General features: G+C 34.6%; 1 protein-coding gene across 8 annotated transcripts; it reads right to left on the reverse strand.

The window, feature by feature from the left end:
* Positions 1–1292: 1292 nt before the first annotated feature.
* Positions 1293–16516, reverse strand: psmb3 (proteasome 20S subunit beta 3). 8 transcript variants are annotated; one of them, NM_001129823.1, is given in 6 exon segments: positions 1293–1451; positions 7990–8084; positions 8183–8360; positions 13857–13964; positions 14070–14254; positions 16374–16509. In NM_001129823.1, coding segments are annotated over 6 exon segments (618 nt in total). In that variant the 5' UTR covers positions 16377–16509; the 3' UTR covers positions 1293–1402.
* Between the last annotated feature and the right edge of the window lie 196 nt (positions 16517–16712).

Below are 16712 nucleotides of genomic sequence, written 5' to 3' on the forward strand. Positions count from 1 at the left end.
CCACGGGTTAGCTCATAACACAACTCTTTGGAATGTAATAGTGATACATTAGCTGCTGCCTTGCAAAATGAAAGACACTGCAGACGGTGTACCGTGTAATGGAGGATGATCAGATATTTCTGTTACTTCATTCATTCTGATAGCGCGTTTGCCCAGCTACAGAGAGAAACCGGTTGCCAGGCAACAGACAAGTGACCAATCCGTAGGGGCGACATCATCAGCATACTTTAGCCTGGTTAGCCAACCATGTGGAGAATTCTGGGCCACAAATTGTTTGTCATCAAGCTGTGCCAAACCAAGCTCAGTGGGGAATTATAACTGTAACCGTTCCTTATCGTTCATAGATTCACAGCGCTGCACATTTTTGCTGTGCTACATATGTAACACTAGTGATAGAAATCATTGGCTCGACAGTAAGCCCTAAAGACTGCCAGATAGGACACCTACTGTTACATTAGATGTAGTCTATGATTTGATATGAATCGTAGTGATGAATTTCTTTCTGATGTTAAATGTTTGTAAATGTAAACTCAATGCAGTGTGATCTGACATTATATTCTCAGAAAACATTAGAAAATACTTTTTATGAATTAAATAGCTGTACTCTAACAGTTAAGGAAATAAAACAAAATTGTTGCCAAATGTATTACTAGACAGAAAATTGTTAATCATTGCAATAATGATGCCATGCTTAAACCCAAACATTAAATAATTTTCAATCGTCCAGGAAATGTATACACAATGTAAGAAATTTATCTATGAAAATGAGGTTTTATCTCTAAATGAGCAAAAACATTTGAATATAACCATATTTTATAATATTTAAATCATTTTTTTAATTGCTGAAAATGTTGCCAGTAAATAAAATTGACCATATTTCCTCAGCAGAACAATATTCATCACTAGTTAATAGAATTATAAATATTCTAAAACAATTTTGAAATATGACTCGCAGCATTATTTTTAATGTTCAATTATTTTAAATATAATATAATGGCTGTTTACTTGAATACTTTTTTATAAGCTTATATAGTTTTATATTTGTTAAGGGAAGGGGCTTTTTAAACCTTGTGGAACAATTGTTCAAACTAAATCTACTATTTAGATCGGATGCATCTTTATCTTACACAATGCACAATGAAAACGAGTAATCCAACAAAATATGTTTTTCCGCACATTTTATATTGTCATTAAAATCCATTATGTAAATCCTTTCCAGTAGTTTGTCATGAATTTTCCCCAGAGCTTTAAACTTTCAGAATTGAACCACAAATGATCGACTATCAGAAGTGTTTGTTGAACAATTATTTTTATTGATGACGAATGAAATAAGGGAAATTCTATTTCAATACAAAAAAAGCAGGTTGTAGGAGAGGAAACACAGCAGTGATCGTTTTTTTTTCTAGTCCATTCTGGCCTTCAGGGTGCGTGTAGTTATCTTATCCTTCTCACTGTAAAATAACCACATACACCAATTAGCTCAGTCAGTTCAACTAGAAATGTAAAAACTATATCAAAAATAAATCTGTGCCATGCATTAACACAAATCACTTCAGTCTTGGTTTTAATGTCGGGGAAAAAAATAAAGACCACCTTAAAATCCATTAACTAATGATATAATATATCCACCTTTTTCCTAAGCCCCATGATGCTTTACAAGAATTCTGGGAGTAACTTTAATTAAACTGTGGTACAATTAGTGAAATGTATATTTAAGCGGTTTAGATCCAAATATGCAAATTAGATCAATGCAAAAAATATTGCATAAAGTAAAAGAGAACAAAATTGTCGCTTAACGATAAACAAGCACCAAATATATATATATACAGTTGAAGTCAGAATTATTAGCCCCCCTGACTTATTGGCGCCCCTGTTTATTTTTTTTCCCCCAATTTCTGTTGGAGGAAATGGAGGGAAGATTGTTTCAGCACATTTCTAAGCATAATAGTTTTAGAAACCTATTTCTAATAACTGATTTATTTTATCTGTCATGATGACAGACAGTAAATAATATTTTACTTGATATTTTTCAAGACACTTCTGTAGAGCTAAAAAGTGACATTTAAAGGCTTAACTAGGTCAATAGGGTAAACTAGGTAGGTTAGGGTAATTAGGCAAGTTATTTTATAACAATGGTTTGTTCTGTAGAGTATCGGGAAAAACAGCTTTAAGGGGCTAATAATTTTTGTAAAATTGTTTTTTTTTTTTTAATTAAAAACTGCTTTTATTCTAGTCGAAATCAAACAAATAAGACTTTCTCCAGAAGAAAAAATATTATCAGACATACTGTGAACATTTCCTTGCTCTGTTAAACATCATTTGGGAAATATAAAAAAATAAATAAAATAAAAATCAAGGGGCTAATAATTCTGACTTCAACTGTGTGTGTGTGTGTATACATTTACACACAAACACACACACACACACACACACATATATATATATACATACATATATATATATACACATACATATATATATATACACACACATATATATATATATATATATATATATATATATATATATATATATATATATATATATATATATATATATATATATATAATGGAATTGGTTGTGGTAAGAGAAACCACTGTGGGCCTTTTTCTGGGGTTGGGGTTGTCAATCATACTAAAATAATACGTGGCAGAAGATTACTCAAAAGTGAAAGTTATTTCTGTCTTTAATTACTAACACTCCCGTCTTTCCTACTACTTTCAGAACATAAATTTTGATTTTTTACCATATAAAAATGCAATGAAATTATGAAAAGTGTGAAATTAAAGGCAATAGTGCAGAGATTAGGTTCCTGCGTCAGGTCAGGGTGCGCCAGTAGCCTTTAAAACTGAGGTGAACTAAACTCACACGGGAAAGAACTGGACATTCATTTCATGTTTTGGTTACCTAATTCTTTTAATACAGCTCTCTTGATCACTAAAGGGAAAAAAACGCAAACGAAATTTGTCCTTAAATAAATTTTAGCAGAGACGCAACTGCCTGTCATTTTCACATTTGTATTTCAGTTAGGGATTACGTCTATTAGAGTAACCTAATAAAAACGTTTTGTTGGACACTGCACAGTAGTCTACACTATAAACAATATTATAATTTATTATATTCATTATTATTAAAACTAATAAGCTACACAATTAAGAAAACCCTTTTAATGTTTGCTTTCATTTTGACACCGCTAACAGTTGTTATAAAAAACATCCCATTATGTAGCAGCAGTCTCAAGTTAGGACACTTAAAAATGCCTTTTGAGTTTAAAGATGATCAGACTGCCAAGTCAAGTTTACAGTGTCATAAATTAAATGAGTATAGTGCATGAGTAACGCGTATTTGCCACATCAACCTCTCATATGCGCTGCAGGTAGGCTGAATGATGATCTTTAAAAAAATATGCAATACAAAAACTTAAACCTTTATGTTTTTTTTTAAAAATAAAACGGAAAAAAAATAAGGAGTAAAATACCATTTAAACCACTGGTCTGGCGCTGAAGCCATGATCTTAGAGCCATACTTTATTGTTTGTAGCAAGAAAAAAAACAGATGAAAACCTGGCTGGGCAAATGGCGATAACATGGATTATCTGTTCTTCAATGAGAAAAGATTGTGGACACGACATTGTGAAGGCGTTCATCATACAATGCAGTTCGTGTTTATGATAATTAATATATTGCATATTAATAACTCTTCTCTCTCTAGACTTGGTTTTAGGTCTAGTCGGTGCAATATAGGTTTATTGCATGTACGAATCAGATTATGAAGAATGATTAAGAGCTTGCATTTTTTATTGCATCCTTTTCGCAAGTTATTTTACTTATCTATTTTTTTTAAATGGAGAAAACATTATTCACTGGCAAAAATATTCCTACCGTACCACCAACAAATAAAGTAGCCTACCTAAGTTAATTTACCTTTTATGTAAAAATTAAGGAATACCTTGTAACTTAATTAAATATAAATTAATAAAACATCCGTATAAACGTACATGTTTTTACTTGAGTTAATAAAACAACACAATACTGCTTATAAATATTGTAGTTAAATATTAAATGACTTTAACTGCTTAAATCTGTAATATAATAATAATAAACGTTACATTAAGAACTTCACAAATAGCCTAAAAAGCACTTTACTAATCAGTAATAACATAAATAATATTAATTATAAGATGTACAAAATATTAGCCTACTAGTAACAATATAAGTCAGACGTTTAAAAAAAACAGTGTAGGCTCTCCACCTTTTGTTTCCTATTCATAAATTAAAAAAAAAAAAAAAAAAGTTGTTTGCCAGGAAAACTAACATGTTGACTTTTTTAAGTGAAGACCTAATTGGGGTTATCATGTTTCCAGCAATACACGTTCAGAAGGTGTGCTTGTAGCGCAAATGCAGATACTTTTTCACAACCGTGCAAGAGAGGGTTTCTTGCTTCTGTTCTGCCGCCAGATAGGCTTGCCACGATAGACGGTGTTGACGTTGATACCGGTTTTAAGACGCAACACAGGTGACATCACTTTTCCACCGTGACACCGTCCCCACATTTTTTCTTTTAAGTATTCGTTTTTTTTTTTTTATTAAATATTTATTTGAAATAAATGGAAAAAAGAATTTGTAATAATTAAGACGAGAGCATGCACTATAATTAAAATCTGAACATAGCAATGCGTCACATTTCATTTATTACGCGAGGAGAAGAAATACGCAGGGCATACACTCATTTTAAAAATTACACGACCATCATCTCACAATGTTTAATAATAGATATCTTATTTTTTATTAAAACAAGAGTGATTTAGCAATGCCGCGCCATTGACAAGCCAACTGCAATTACAACTAACTACAAAGCAACACTTGCGGGAACTGCAGTGAGCACTTTTTCAGTTCAGCTCTTCTTTCTTGCACTTTATGCATTTAATGTAAAAAGATAAATAAAATAAAGATGAATATGCCTACAAGAGTGCAACCTGTGTGTGTGCGCGTCTTTTATCACAGAGGCCGCTCTCTTTAAAAACCGATAGTTACTTCGTCTGTCTGGAAATATTTCAGCTATTAATAAATAAAAAGTTAATTTAGGTGAGCCAATATTAAAAATTGCTATAAAGTAACTGTGAAGTGCGGCCACACATCGAATCTGAGGTCTGATCTCATCTCTCTCTCGCTATCATTCAGACATTGAGACGCCAAACAAGTCAAGTCACAAAACTGAGGCTGGTGCAGCTGACAGGTAGAATAGCTGAAGCCTTTGCGAAATCTGTCAAAACACAGCACTGAAATTAACAGGCATAAATGTCTTTGAACCAAAAAGTCACTCTTTATCTGTCAAAACGCAATTGGAGTCAATGTTCTGTAGGAGTTGTGTAGCCTATTAATCATACTAAATCTAATAAAATGATAATCTAAATAAACTATTCATTGCATTTTTCGTTTGCTAAAAATATACGTAAACTGAAAAAAAAAAAAATCAAAGGGTGGCTAATTTGTTTTAATGTGTCTTAATATTAATAAAAATATGCAGCCTATTTAAGCTTAACGGTTATATACTGCGCACCACGTTACTGAACTTCAATATCTGTGAGGGAGATTATATCACCCGATAGACAACATTAACATGAGGGATTTTAAAAATAAAAGGTATTTTATAAAAGGAACAACACGCAAATCGGCAACAAATAAAACATCTTGCCAGGGTATGCTGTGTGTAATCCGCCACTGACAGTGACATAAGACACCTTATGCAGTGCCTGTCAACTGCTTCTTGTGGGAGAGAGCTCAAAGCTGGTAACAACATAACCAAAAAAGCAAAATCATATAGTTATAAATATTCCATAACAATACTTATCGAAATATTTATACATTTACATGTTGTTTTTGAGATTGTGTGATCTGTATAGACTGTCTGATCTTTACAGAAGCTGTAAACTGACACGCATGCGGTGATGTTGACGAGGCGCTTTTATTTAGCCTGTAGTCTTTAGATTTTTTACATCATGCTTCAATTCTTAACATTTCTTTCTTTTTTTAATTTATAGTTTATATATAAAATGAGTGCTAGCTTGTTTAGTTGTGATCATTATGCAAGGTATTAATATATAATGCATTAGGCTAATTAATACATGAAGAAATTGAAGTCAGGTAGGCCAACAAAAGACAACCAAATATGTTCCCCCTGTTGGCAAATGTAACCAAACATTTGCGTGTGCGCAAACAAGCTGCGCATCTGACAGAGTGTTCAGCACGATGGGGAACATAGTGAGCCTTACAAGATCCCATCTTAAGCCAGAGATGGTCAACACATTGGCCAGGTTTCCTGGCAAAGAGCATGTAGACTGCACTGTTAATAAATGCCAATTTACAGTGTTTCTGTTTATTTCTTTTTTTTTTTAAAGACTGTGTCGACCTGTCATTTTTGTAATGTCATTTTGGAAGTTTTTCTTTTATATTTTTTTCTTGTTCATTCGTTTAATCTAATTTAAACTTTGTGCAATTTAATTATTTATCTTTCTATTTTATTTTCTTATTCGTTTTAAAAACATTCATCACATTCCTCCATTCAAACAATTGATGCCGAATTGGCAATTCCTGCAAAACTGAAAGTATTATACGCATGCATTTATAAGCCATTTAAAAGCAGAAAGAAAAGAGGAAACCCCCACCCCCACGGTGATACCGGTATTACCGGTGTTGTCACATATCGATTAACCGGTGGGGAAATTTCCTCATCGTCACAACCCTACCTCCCGAGTTTCTCAGAAGGCCGATTTCTCTACACTGCGAAGCAGCGAGCTCTTAACTAAGTTAACAAATATGTTGCTCCATTTCTCATAAATTTCTTCCATTTATCACTTTCTCTTTTGTATCTGGCCATTTTTGGAAATGCCTTTGCAATACCTGGCTGACTAGCTGAGCATTTGCGTTTAAAAGACAGGAGTTTATTATAAGTGGCTTGTTTTCCCCCTCACTGCCGTCAATCGATGGATTTGCTCTTCAGTGTTTGGACTCTCAGCGGTGAATATTAAACCACACTTTAACACTTTTTAACACTAATTAAAAAAAAAAAAAAAAAACTTACAAAAAGCTTAATCCAGATTAATTGGTTCACCTTTCTCGATCGGCACAAATCCAAAAATTTCCCAAATATAAGATTTCTTTTTCCAACAAGTTTCATGGTTAAACTTGAGCTTGCTGAATTGCACCTAATGTTATATTCTAACAGAAATGTAATAGATGGCAACTTAACAGTAATTTGTGTTTTAAAGTACGTGACATCACGTCCTACCTCCGGTGGCAATGACAATCTAGGGCTGTGACTGTCACTGTGACAACTGCAGTGGTCAGTTTCAGCGGTGGCAATTGACCACCGCAGTTGTCACAGTGACTGTCACAGCCCTAGATTTACACGGCACTGAAAAACTCTAGTGTCTGTGTTTTTGCACAACAGTAAAGAATGGTGGACCGATGACTTTCACGACCAATCACAATCATTTCTGTTAAGCATGTAAACACAACGGCCAATCAGCGGTGTGTAAGAATGCACACAAATATTAGCCAGAAATTGACATTTTTAAAACATTTGGTTCAAGATAGTACCAAACTCGATACTTTTGACAACCCTACTGGGATTATCTAATTACTTCCAGCAAATCATGAATAACCTCAAGAACTAATAACGAGTATTTCCACAGTAATATTATGGACATTTTAACTGTAACTGTACTGTTAAAAATTAAATAATCTGGGGGAACAAAACACAGGGAACTGAGGAGTGATAATAATGCCACATTAATAAAGCGCAAGATTTGTATGGCACAAAGTCAACTAGCTCGGTTTTCATCATGTATGTTTTTTTTTTGTAGCTCAGTCTTATTTTTGATGCGATTTGTCTCAGTTGTTTTGAACAGAAGCTCCCCAAAATGTTAAACCCAGTAGTAACATGTGGAAAAAGGTGGATTAGGTTGACGGGATTCGACAAAACACTTACATGACATGAACAACGACTCCCATTCCAGACACTGCATCTCTGTCGACAGCATTCAACATGGCCTGTGAGATGGTCTCAAATAAGTCTTCTGGTTTCTAAAGAACACAACAGAGAACAGAAACTATATGAGGCTACCAGATCTCTGGATAAGAGGAGTCGATACAGCCTTGCAGAATTGTTCTGCTTCTCTTACCATGTCAGGTTCCCATAGTGACTCACACATGCCGTACATCTGCTCCGAGCAAGTACCACTCACAACAAAGTCTTCTGTTACCATTGGGCATCCGATGAGGTCAAGAGAGCAGATGAAGGGTTCAAAGGTCTTGGGGTCCAGACCAGCAATCACTGGCTCAATGTAGTATGGACCAAACCTGATATAGAGATAACACAGAGAATGTTCTATTTAGCTATGTTGCAGATGTGGGACATACATAATCTACTACTGAAGTGTCTTCAAAAGCAGGGTTGAAAGATCTAGAATCATATTGACTGAAATCATATGATTTAGTGAATGTTTGACAATATTATGCTTTCTACAGGGGTGAAGATAAAGAAATTAAAGTGAAAATCAGCTCTCCATCAATCAGCAAGGTGTCAGGCATCCTGACCAGTTTTATGGAGTGTCAGACACACTGCATACAAATGAACTGTGCTTTCAAGACATGGAAAGTGAAACTCATGTAGTCAGTCTTTTCAAGTGCAGACAAGTTATAATGTGTCATTGCCAACTTATCCTAATCCAAAATCTCTAGTCTGTATGAACTCTTCGATAAAAAAAATCTTAGCTTATATGACATCTCTGATTCGAGAAACGCCATCACCTCTCTGCGACTGGGCAGAATGAAGGTATGCTCACTCTACTGGTTAATAAGGCTGTCACAGAAACACCAGTTTTCCCACCATTTTTTTTCCACCAGTTTTTTCCACAAACACCACTTTTTCCACCATTGATTGACTGCACGCAATTAAAGTTGTCAAAAGTACCAAATTCGGAAGCTATCATGCATATTAATGAAGTTGCACTTCATTCACAATAAAGTGCGCTAATTGGTTTGAACCAAGTCTCATGAATTAATGCTGCACAACGAGATGTCACGCTGTATACACAAGGATCCAATCGCCGTGACGCAGCATCAAAAATTTCAAAAGCAGAAAGAACGAATTTGCTCGAAATTACACTAAAACAACCAATTTTCACTTTTTTTGTGAAATATATGTCCTAATAGTGTTTATAGCAGGGTGGGACTCGTATATAGCTGTGTTTCCACTATCGTGCCTAAAACGAGCAAGCCAAGGCCAGTCGCGTATCCACTGTAACGTCCGGGGTGTAATCGGGGCTTTCTTGGGGCCAGCGGCTGGCCTTTTTCAGCCCACCGAATACCTTTGGCCAAAGAGGGCCAGCTGGGGCTTCGGGGCAGAGTGAAAGAAGAGGCGGGCACAGTTTTCCGATCGCACATGCGGCAAACAAACAAATAAATAAATAATTAAGGGAAAGAAAACATCTAGCCTTATGGGGTCTTTTTGCGCATGATCACCCTTATGTTTCCCTTTTAAATGTAAGGATGTTGCATTAAATAATAAAGTAGTTTTATTTTATAGTGACTTAAAGTCACTAAGTAATTTAAAGATTTTCGAGAGTTATTGTCAAGTTTAAAAGGTGCATTTGTGCACGTTTAAATGCCTGTATGTGTGTGTGAGAACAAGACAAAGAGCGCTATCTTTACAGCTGTGTTGATGCTGCTTTTTTTTTCTTTTTTTTTGGAGATAATAATACACAACATAAATACAACAGAAATACATAAAACTTAACAAATTATGTGCCCACTTTCATAGACTTTAAACAATATAGTGTCATATCTTGATAAAATAGCCTAAACTGTTTTGAAATATAATTTAAAGAATTACAAATAACGTATATGATAAATCGCATTAAATAAATAAACCAGTATTAAATAAACAAAAGCTAGCTAGAACAATGTAGGTAACCTATATACAATACATAAATCAAACTGTTCGTTTTAAAGCCATATAACTTTCATTTTACAAAGGCTTATCTGAAAAAAAGATTTTAGATATTTTCTAAAAACAATAAACAGCGAAGAAGCTTTGAAATACTATTTATAAAGTATTGGGATACGATAATATTAATCAAATCGTGCAAACAGGGCATTTTTGGTGTAAGAGAAAGCAGAATCCAGCCTACTTTTTTTCTGTCATGCAGTCCTGCGCAGCACTGCTTTAAACGCATTGGGGAAAACTGCAAACACAAAATGTGTTCTATATCCTCAAACAAGTGTTTATGTTTTTATATGACGTGGTCAAATTTATAAATGAAACTTTAAAAGTAGAGCTTTAGTAAATAGCTGCTGAGCGCAACAAATACTTTTTTCAGGCTACTTGCTCTTATATGCTGAAACACTTAACACGACGTCTATGAAAACAAGGATGTTATAAAATACATTTCATACCTAGCCTCATACCTCACTGTGCTGGGCCCTCCGTTAGGCGAGAGCACTCTATGCACAATGCCAACAGTCGGTCGGTGAGTAAACAAATGTAATGAATGGTAATACACAGGTCTGTGCTTAAAGACATATAATGAACTGCTGTACAGTAACGGGTCATTTGTTTGTTTCGGTTGTCTTCATTTTAATGGTTTCATTTCGAGATGATTCCATGGTGTGCTTTATCTGCCTGATTCCTGCTGAAGTGGGCGGGTTGTGTGACGTTTGATTCGGGGGATCATTGCGAGCTACTTGCCCAACAGTGGAAACGCGACATGATTTTGGCCTCATTACTCATCTCCAGGGCAATTGGCCTGGCCCGATAAAAGCCCTGGCTCGCACTGGCCCGATAGTGGAAATGCGGCTTATGACTCATGCTTTGGTGTTTCGTGACCCTTTATATACATCCATTTCCCACTAACATTTGAGCGCTGGGATTGGCTGTGAAGGTCATCAGTTTACCACTGTTCATTTTCACAGATACTCAGATGTCAGTTCAAAGACAGATCAGCTAACTGATGTGACCTTCACACACTCCAGCATCCAAGTATCTGTGTTTGCACTAGGTGAAGAGTGGTTCGCCAATGATCAATCACAGTCATATCATTGCATTCAAATGTAATAAGGAAATGGCCGTTTTAAAAATTTCAGCACCGGATGTATCAAAGTCGCATTACTTTTAAACATAAGTCATATTATTTGATTTAGTTTTAAAAAAATGTAACAAGTTACTTTTTACCTTGCTTAATTGGCGTTTACAAAATATATTGCGGAATAAAAAGTACCTTAGTTAGGTTGAAGGACACTTAATAAGAAAAGCGTGCTGCGAGGGAAGACAGTCAGCTCACACTCATCATCGGGTCTCTTTTTTTATGGCAGATGATTTAGTTTACTGTTCTAGTAACTGAATAACTTGGAATACTGGTTTATTTCAAGTCAGAGGGGGTATCCGGTATGTTAGTACTGAAGATGCAAACAGTTTCACAACAACTCAGCTCAATTTAATGAACTGGTTCGACCAGTTCACTTAGAAGATTCGGTTAAAAACACGATTCATTTGCCTATCGCAATGGCAAGAGATGCAGCCACTGTCTAACATTACTGTAAAAGCAACTACGTTTTGTAATATAGTACAGGGCTTGAAATTGCGACCATTTTGGTCGCATATGCGCCCGAAATTTTATCAATGTGTCCTCACAATATATTTGGGAGCATTTTTGCGAGTGCTTAAAATTGTTGTGTGCGACTAGTTTTTACTGCAAAATGTTCACCACATGCGCGGATTTGGGAGACATTCGCACAGAACGCATCTCTGCACTTGAAACACGAAACGCAGTGTTCAGGAATGGTTTAAAACAGTTGTCATATCAACTTGCTGCAGTAAACAAAGCCAAGTCCCTAATGCTTGCCTCGCCTTCACGCTCTTCTTATCCGCTTAAGTGGTGATGTATGTAATACTGTTTCCGGGTCCAAGCCGCCATTCATTTGAGTGGAGAAATCATTCGTTTATGATCACGTTTTATTCCTATCACACATTAAAGTTAATTTTATATAAAATCAAAGTGTACACAACAATCTCTGGGCTTGCTGCATAACAAATACCAAAAATTTAACAATTTATAAAAAAATTAATCACTTTCTGGCCATCGGATATTAGGCATGGCGATCGTGATTTTCGAAAGTATTAAATCGCTTTGTAAACGTTTATCATTACCATTTCATGAGTCTCCCCATTCAGTTGAATAGAGCGCTTGGACCCGGAAGCCGCTTCGCGTGACGTCACACTTAACAAGCGGATTGGCCCACCACTGCTCTAGCACTGAACGCGAATGATTGGTTAATATTAGCTGTCAATCACTCAGTCAGTGCCTTCTAGCTTGGGATGACAGAGAGAGCTACTACCGCGAAAAAATTGTAAAGCGCTGAAGATGAGAATGAAGATAACACTGACAGATTTTGTTTTAGAAACCATGGCATCTTCAGTTACAAATAATGACACATCTTAGTAGTGATCATGAGCTGAATGTTAATCCACCATCTACAATTTTCCAAGAGTGGATAAAAGACTTCCAGTGGCTTCAATTCCGCTATGAAAAGTATGTGGGATGGAATTTTCAGGTAACTGTTTGCCACATCTAGCACGCGTGCTTCCGTTTAATTCTTCATATAATCGCCATGTGCTGTCTGCCGTGCAAGTGGCTGCAATATGTAAAATGTAACACCACGTACACTATCGCAGATGGGCTTGCACTGAGTAAACAAATATCGCTACTCCTAAAAAGACTGGTATTGCTATTAACATGACGTATGCATATAATAAGGTACAGTACATGTCAAAAGCATCAGTGTAATATCAAACAGCACTTGTGAGAACAGCACAGTTATACCCATAACAGATTCATTCAAGCAGTGCGTGCAGGGCTGGTGAGCACTCTGTGTATCTTTTGGTCAGCCAGTTATGTTATAAAATGTATTTTCTTGTGATAACAGGATTTTGTTGAGACATATTTTCCTCACGCATACATATATAAATATTTTTTTGCTTGTTAGTTTGATTACTGTTGATTTCAAACGCAATAAATATGTTTCTTGTATAAAACTTGTAGTAACAATGCTCTTAATTGGTGGGTGCGACTAAATTTTGGCTGATGCGCCTAAATTTTTTAAGTTAGGAGGACCGGTGCTACCAAGCAAAAAGGTTAATTTCGAGTCCTGTAGTACGATTTTTTTCTCTTTTGAGAAACGATTTACACATTGAGTTAAGGCCATGTGAAGCAATTTATTCAATTTATAAAGCTCAAAGATTTATTTTAGTTTTGGAAAGTTTCTTATCGTCTTACTGTTTATTTTGTTATTAAACATTTTAAAGGTTTAAAATCTGTTTTGCCTATATAGGTGATTGTTAAATGCAGAGCTTCTCTATAAGAAAGGTAAAAAAAAACACTTGCAAGTTCTGACAGAGATCAAACCTCAGCCAGGTAAGGAAAGTAACTCAAAAGTAACACAACATATTACTTTACATAAAAAGTAACTAAGTAACACAATCAGTTACATTTTTGGGGTAGTAACTCAATATTGTGATGCACTGCTTTCAAAAGTAACTTTCACTAACACTGATCATGGGTCTAAATCAACTACTTTTTTCTAACCACTTTTGTTGTGAGAACAGTAAAGTTTTGGCATGGCAAGTAAAAAATAAAAATAACTGAACCACTTTCTTGAGTAGACCTTTGATCCCTTAGCATAGGCTGCAGTAATGTAAAGTAGGTTTTAGCTTCAAATAAGAGTTTGTAATATTGTGATTCACCTTGTAACTGGATAATTTGGTTCATAAATTATAATTCTTCAGAAGTGCATTTTTACCTCCTCTCATACAGAAGATTGGACACCATGCTCATGAAGGTCCTTGGCTTGATCTGACGACCTTCTTTCAGCTCATACAGGTTCAGGCGGAACTTCAGCCTTTGAGATCTAGAATAAAGGAAAAAGATTTTAAAAGACTAGTTTAGAAACAAATAAAAAGGCACGAGTTGAGTTTCATTTGATAAGATCTTTACACATTTGATGCATTCTTACACTGTCTGCACATCTGTGGCAAGGCCTGCCAGTCCGATGTAGAGTCTCTCTCCCATAGGAAAGATCTTCTGGAAGTCAGTGGTAACCAGCTGCGCCTGGATGCCAAACCTCCGGTCTGATGCTATCGCCACACACTCCTTTCCACGCATTGCCATGACGGCACCTCCGTTATATGACATAATAGACTATAGACAGAAAAGAAACAATTACAGATACATATTTCGAACTGTCATTATAAACATAAACATGTTGTCATCATCATTGTACCACAATACACATGGTAAAGTCTAGATAGGTTACAGCTGTTGATACGATACATACATCAATATAGCATCATTTTTGTAACACTGTATAAAAATAACTAATATTTTTACAGTACTGTGACAGTTGAGTTTAAGGTTAGGGTAGAAGTTAATAAAATACAATAAATGGGAAATTTTATAAATAATTCTTGTTAACTTCTGGCCCCAACCGTATCTGATCTAGCAACAACCAACACACACTGCAATCAATAACATTCAATTGTATGCTATATTAAAATAAATAACATTATATAATATTTTTGAGGGAAAAGTACTTTTTATTTACTCATGTACTAATGTAAATTAAAAAAAAAAAAAAAAAAAATATATATATATATATATATATATATATATATATATATAGTTCTTTTATTAATTTCAGTATTATTGAATATTATGTAGGTTTACATAATTTATTTGCATTACAGTTTGTAAGGTAATATCTTCTGTCTTTTAGTAGATATCTCATATATATTTTGAGACTTTTAACCAATATAAGTTAAAAAGTGATTTGTTTTTTCGTGTTTTAAGTTTAGTTACTATACTCTCAAAATCATTCCTCATTACCCTGCAGATATTTATTTTAACAAAGGTATGCACATAAATAGCAAAAAATGGCCACAGATCCTACAACTAATAATTTAGTTATAATGGATTTAATAACTAAACAATATTTTGCAGTGTGTTTTGTGTTTGTACCTTGTCTTGCATTCATATCAGAAATGCTTATAAAAGTGATAAACTCAAAAGAGGGTAATGCGGAATTTCCATTTTAACACTGATACAATTTAAAAGTATGTATGTATTAAATAAAATAAAGAAAGCACGCCTATGATTAGCGATCAACATCCACATTTAACTTAACATATTAATTATGCGCAAAAATAGAAAAAAATGGCTGCAGATTCTACTATAACTGCATTACCAAGAAAAAAAAAAGATTGCATTTCTTAACTCCTAATGTCACGAGTTAAACACATTTTTTTCAACATCGCATAATTTCTAAAATATCAATCTCTACCGAATGGTTAATATGTCGGTTTACGGTAAAAGTACCAGAATTAATTATATATAAATATACTTTAAAATCTGAAAATATGAAGTATAAGACTATTTTTTTTACAATAAAAACCAAAATCAAGTGTAGTAGTGCAACAGTATTATGTTTTTTTTTTTGTAAACCAACCATAGTGTGTAGTGTAAATCATTATTTAAAACGGACAATATTTAAAACAGTAAAGGTAAAAATAACTAGGTGAAGTTGGTTTTATCTTCGCACAAATTCGTTCAGTGACATTTTGCGACATTGTCCCTATATTGTTTACCAAATACTTTTTAAAATTCGGTGTGAAATTACATGCAAGCATGACTTCAAAACAACACCAGCACTAATTCACTGACTGTGAATCATGTTGTACTTTGATAGTTATTGGCTGCTAATATCATTTCACAATATAGAATTCGCAAATACTACATTATTGACATTTTATTATTAAGGAGAAGGTCAGCATGTCTGAATATAAAACCAACAATAGAGCAGGCATTTAAAGTGTCAACAACTAATGTTAAACGACAGCTTGCTGCTTTTGTTTTCGTGTTCGTACCTCGCCTGACGTTTATATCTGAAATGTTTATAAAAGTATTATTATAAGGGGGACATTTAAAATTGATATATTTAATAAAGCACGTCTATGATTACCGATCAACATCTATAATTAACACATGCAGTGAAACAGTTACTTTCGATTTAACGTTAAATGTGATCGATTCAAATAATCCATTAAAATATTATCTACTCGCCCCATTTAACTAAAACTCACTATTCAGGGGTGCTTATCAACTTATTAAAGTTACATAATAAAGACAATATAGCCTTCATGTTAGAATAAAACATTCTATAGCAACTTTCATCCGGAAAGATGAGATGGCAAATGAGCTACAGTGCTAATACAGACGATTGTATTCAACAAGAGAACTTAATCCTTTACGCATGCTGACTTACCATGATGGCGGATGTAAAAGTAGGGACCAATATGAAGAATTATTTGGAAAAATACGACTGTTGTGCTGAAATATACAACAGTAGACCGGGTAACACACGGTGACTACACACTTTCTTTCAAGCGCTGCTAGTTGTTCCTGCTGGTTGCGTCATTTCCGACTTACGCATTCCCTACAGCGCCTCTGCTGGACAAAATACTTAGCTGACTGTAATTTTTTTTTCTTTTACATTACTATTCTAAAGGTTTAAAATACTGTTTGATTCATACTCTTATAATATATTAAGCTAGAGAATTTTGTTTTACCTAAGTCACGGAAGACAACAACTGAATAAAAGTTT

Source organism: Danio rerio, chromosome 6 (genome assembly GCF_052040795.2).
Source record: "Danio rerio strain M-AB ecotype USA chromosome 6, GRCz13ab, whole genome shotgun sequence".
NCBI classification, from domain to species: domain Eukaryota; kingdom Metazoa; phylum Chordata; class Actinopteri; order Cypriniformes; family Danionidae; genus Danio; species Danio rerio.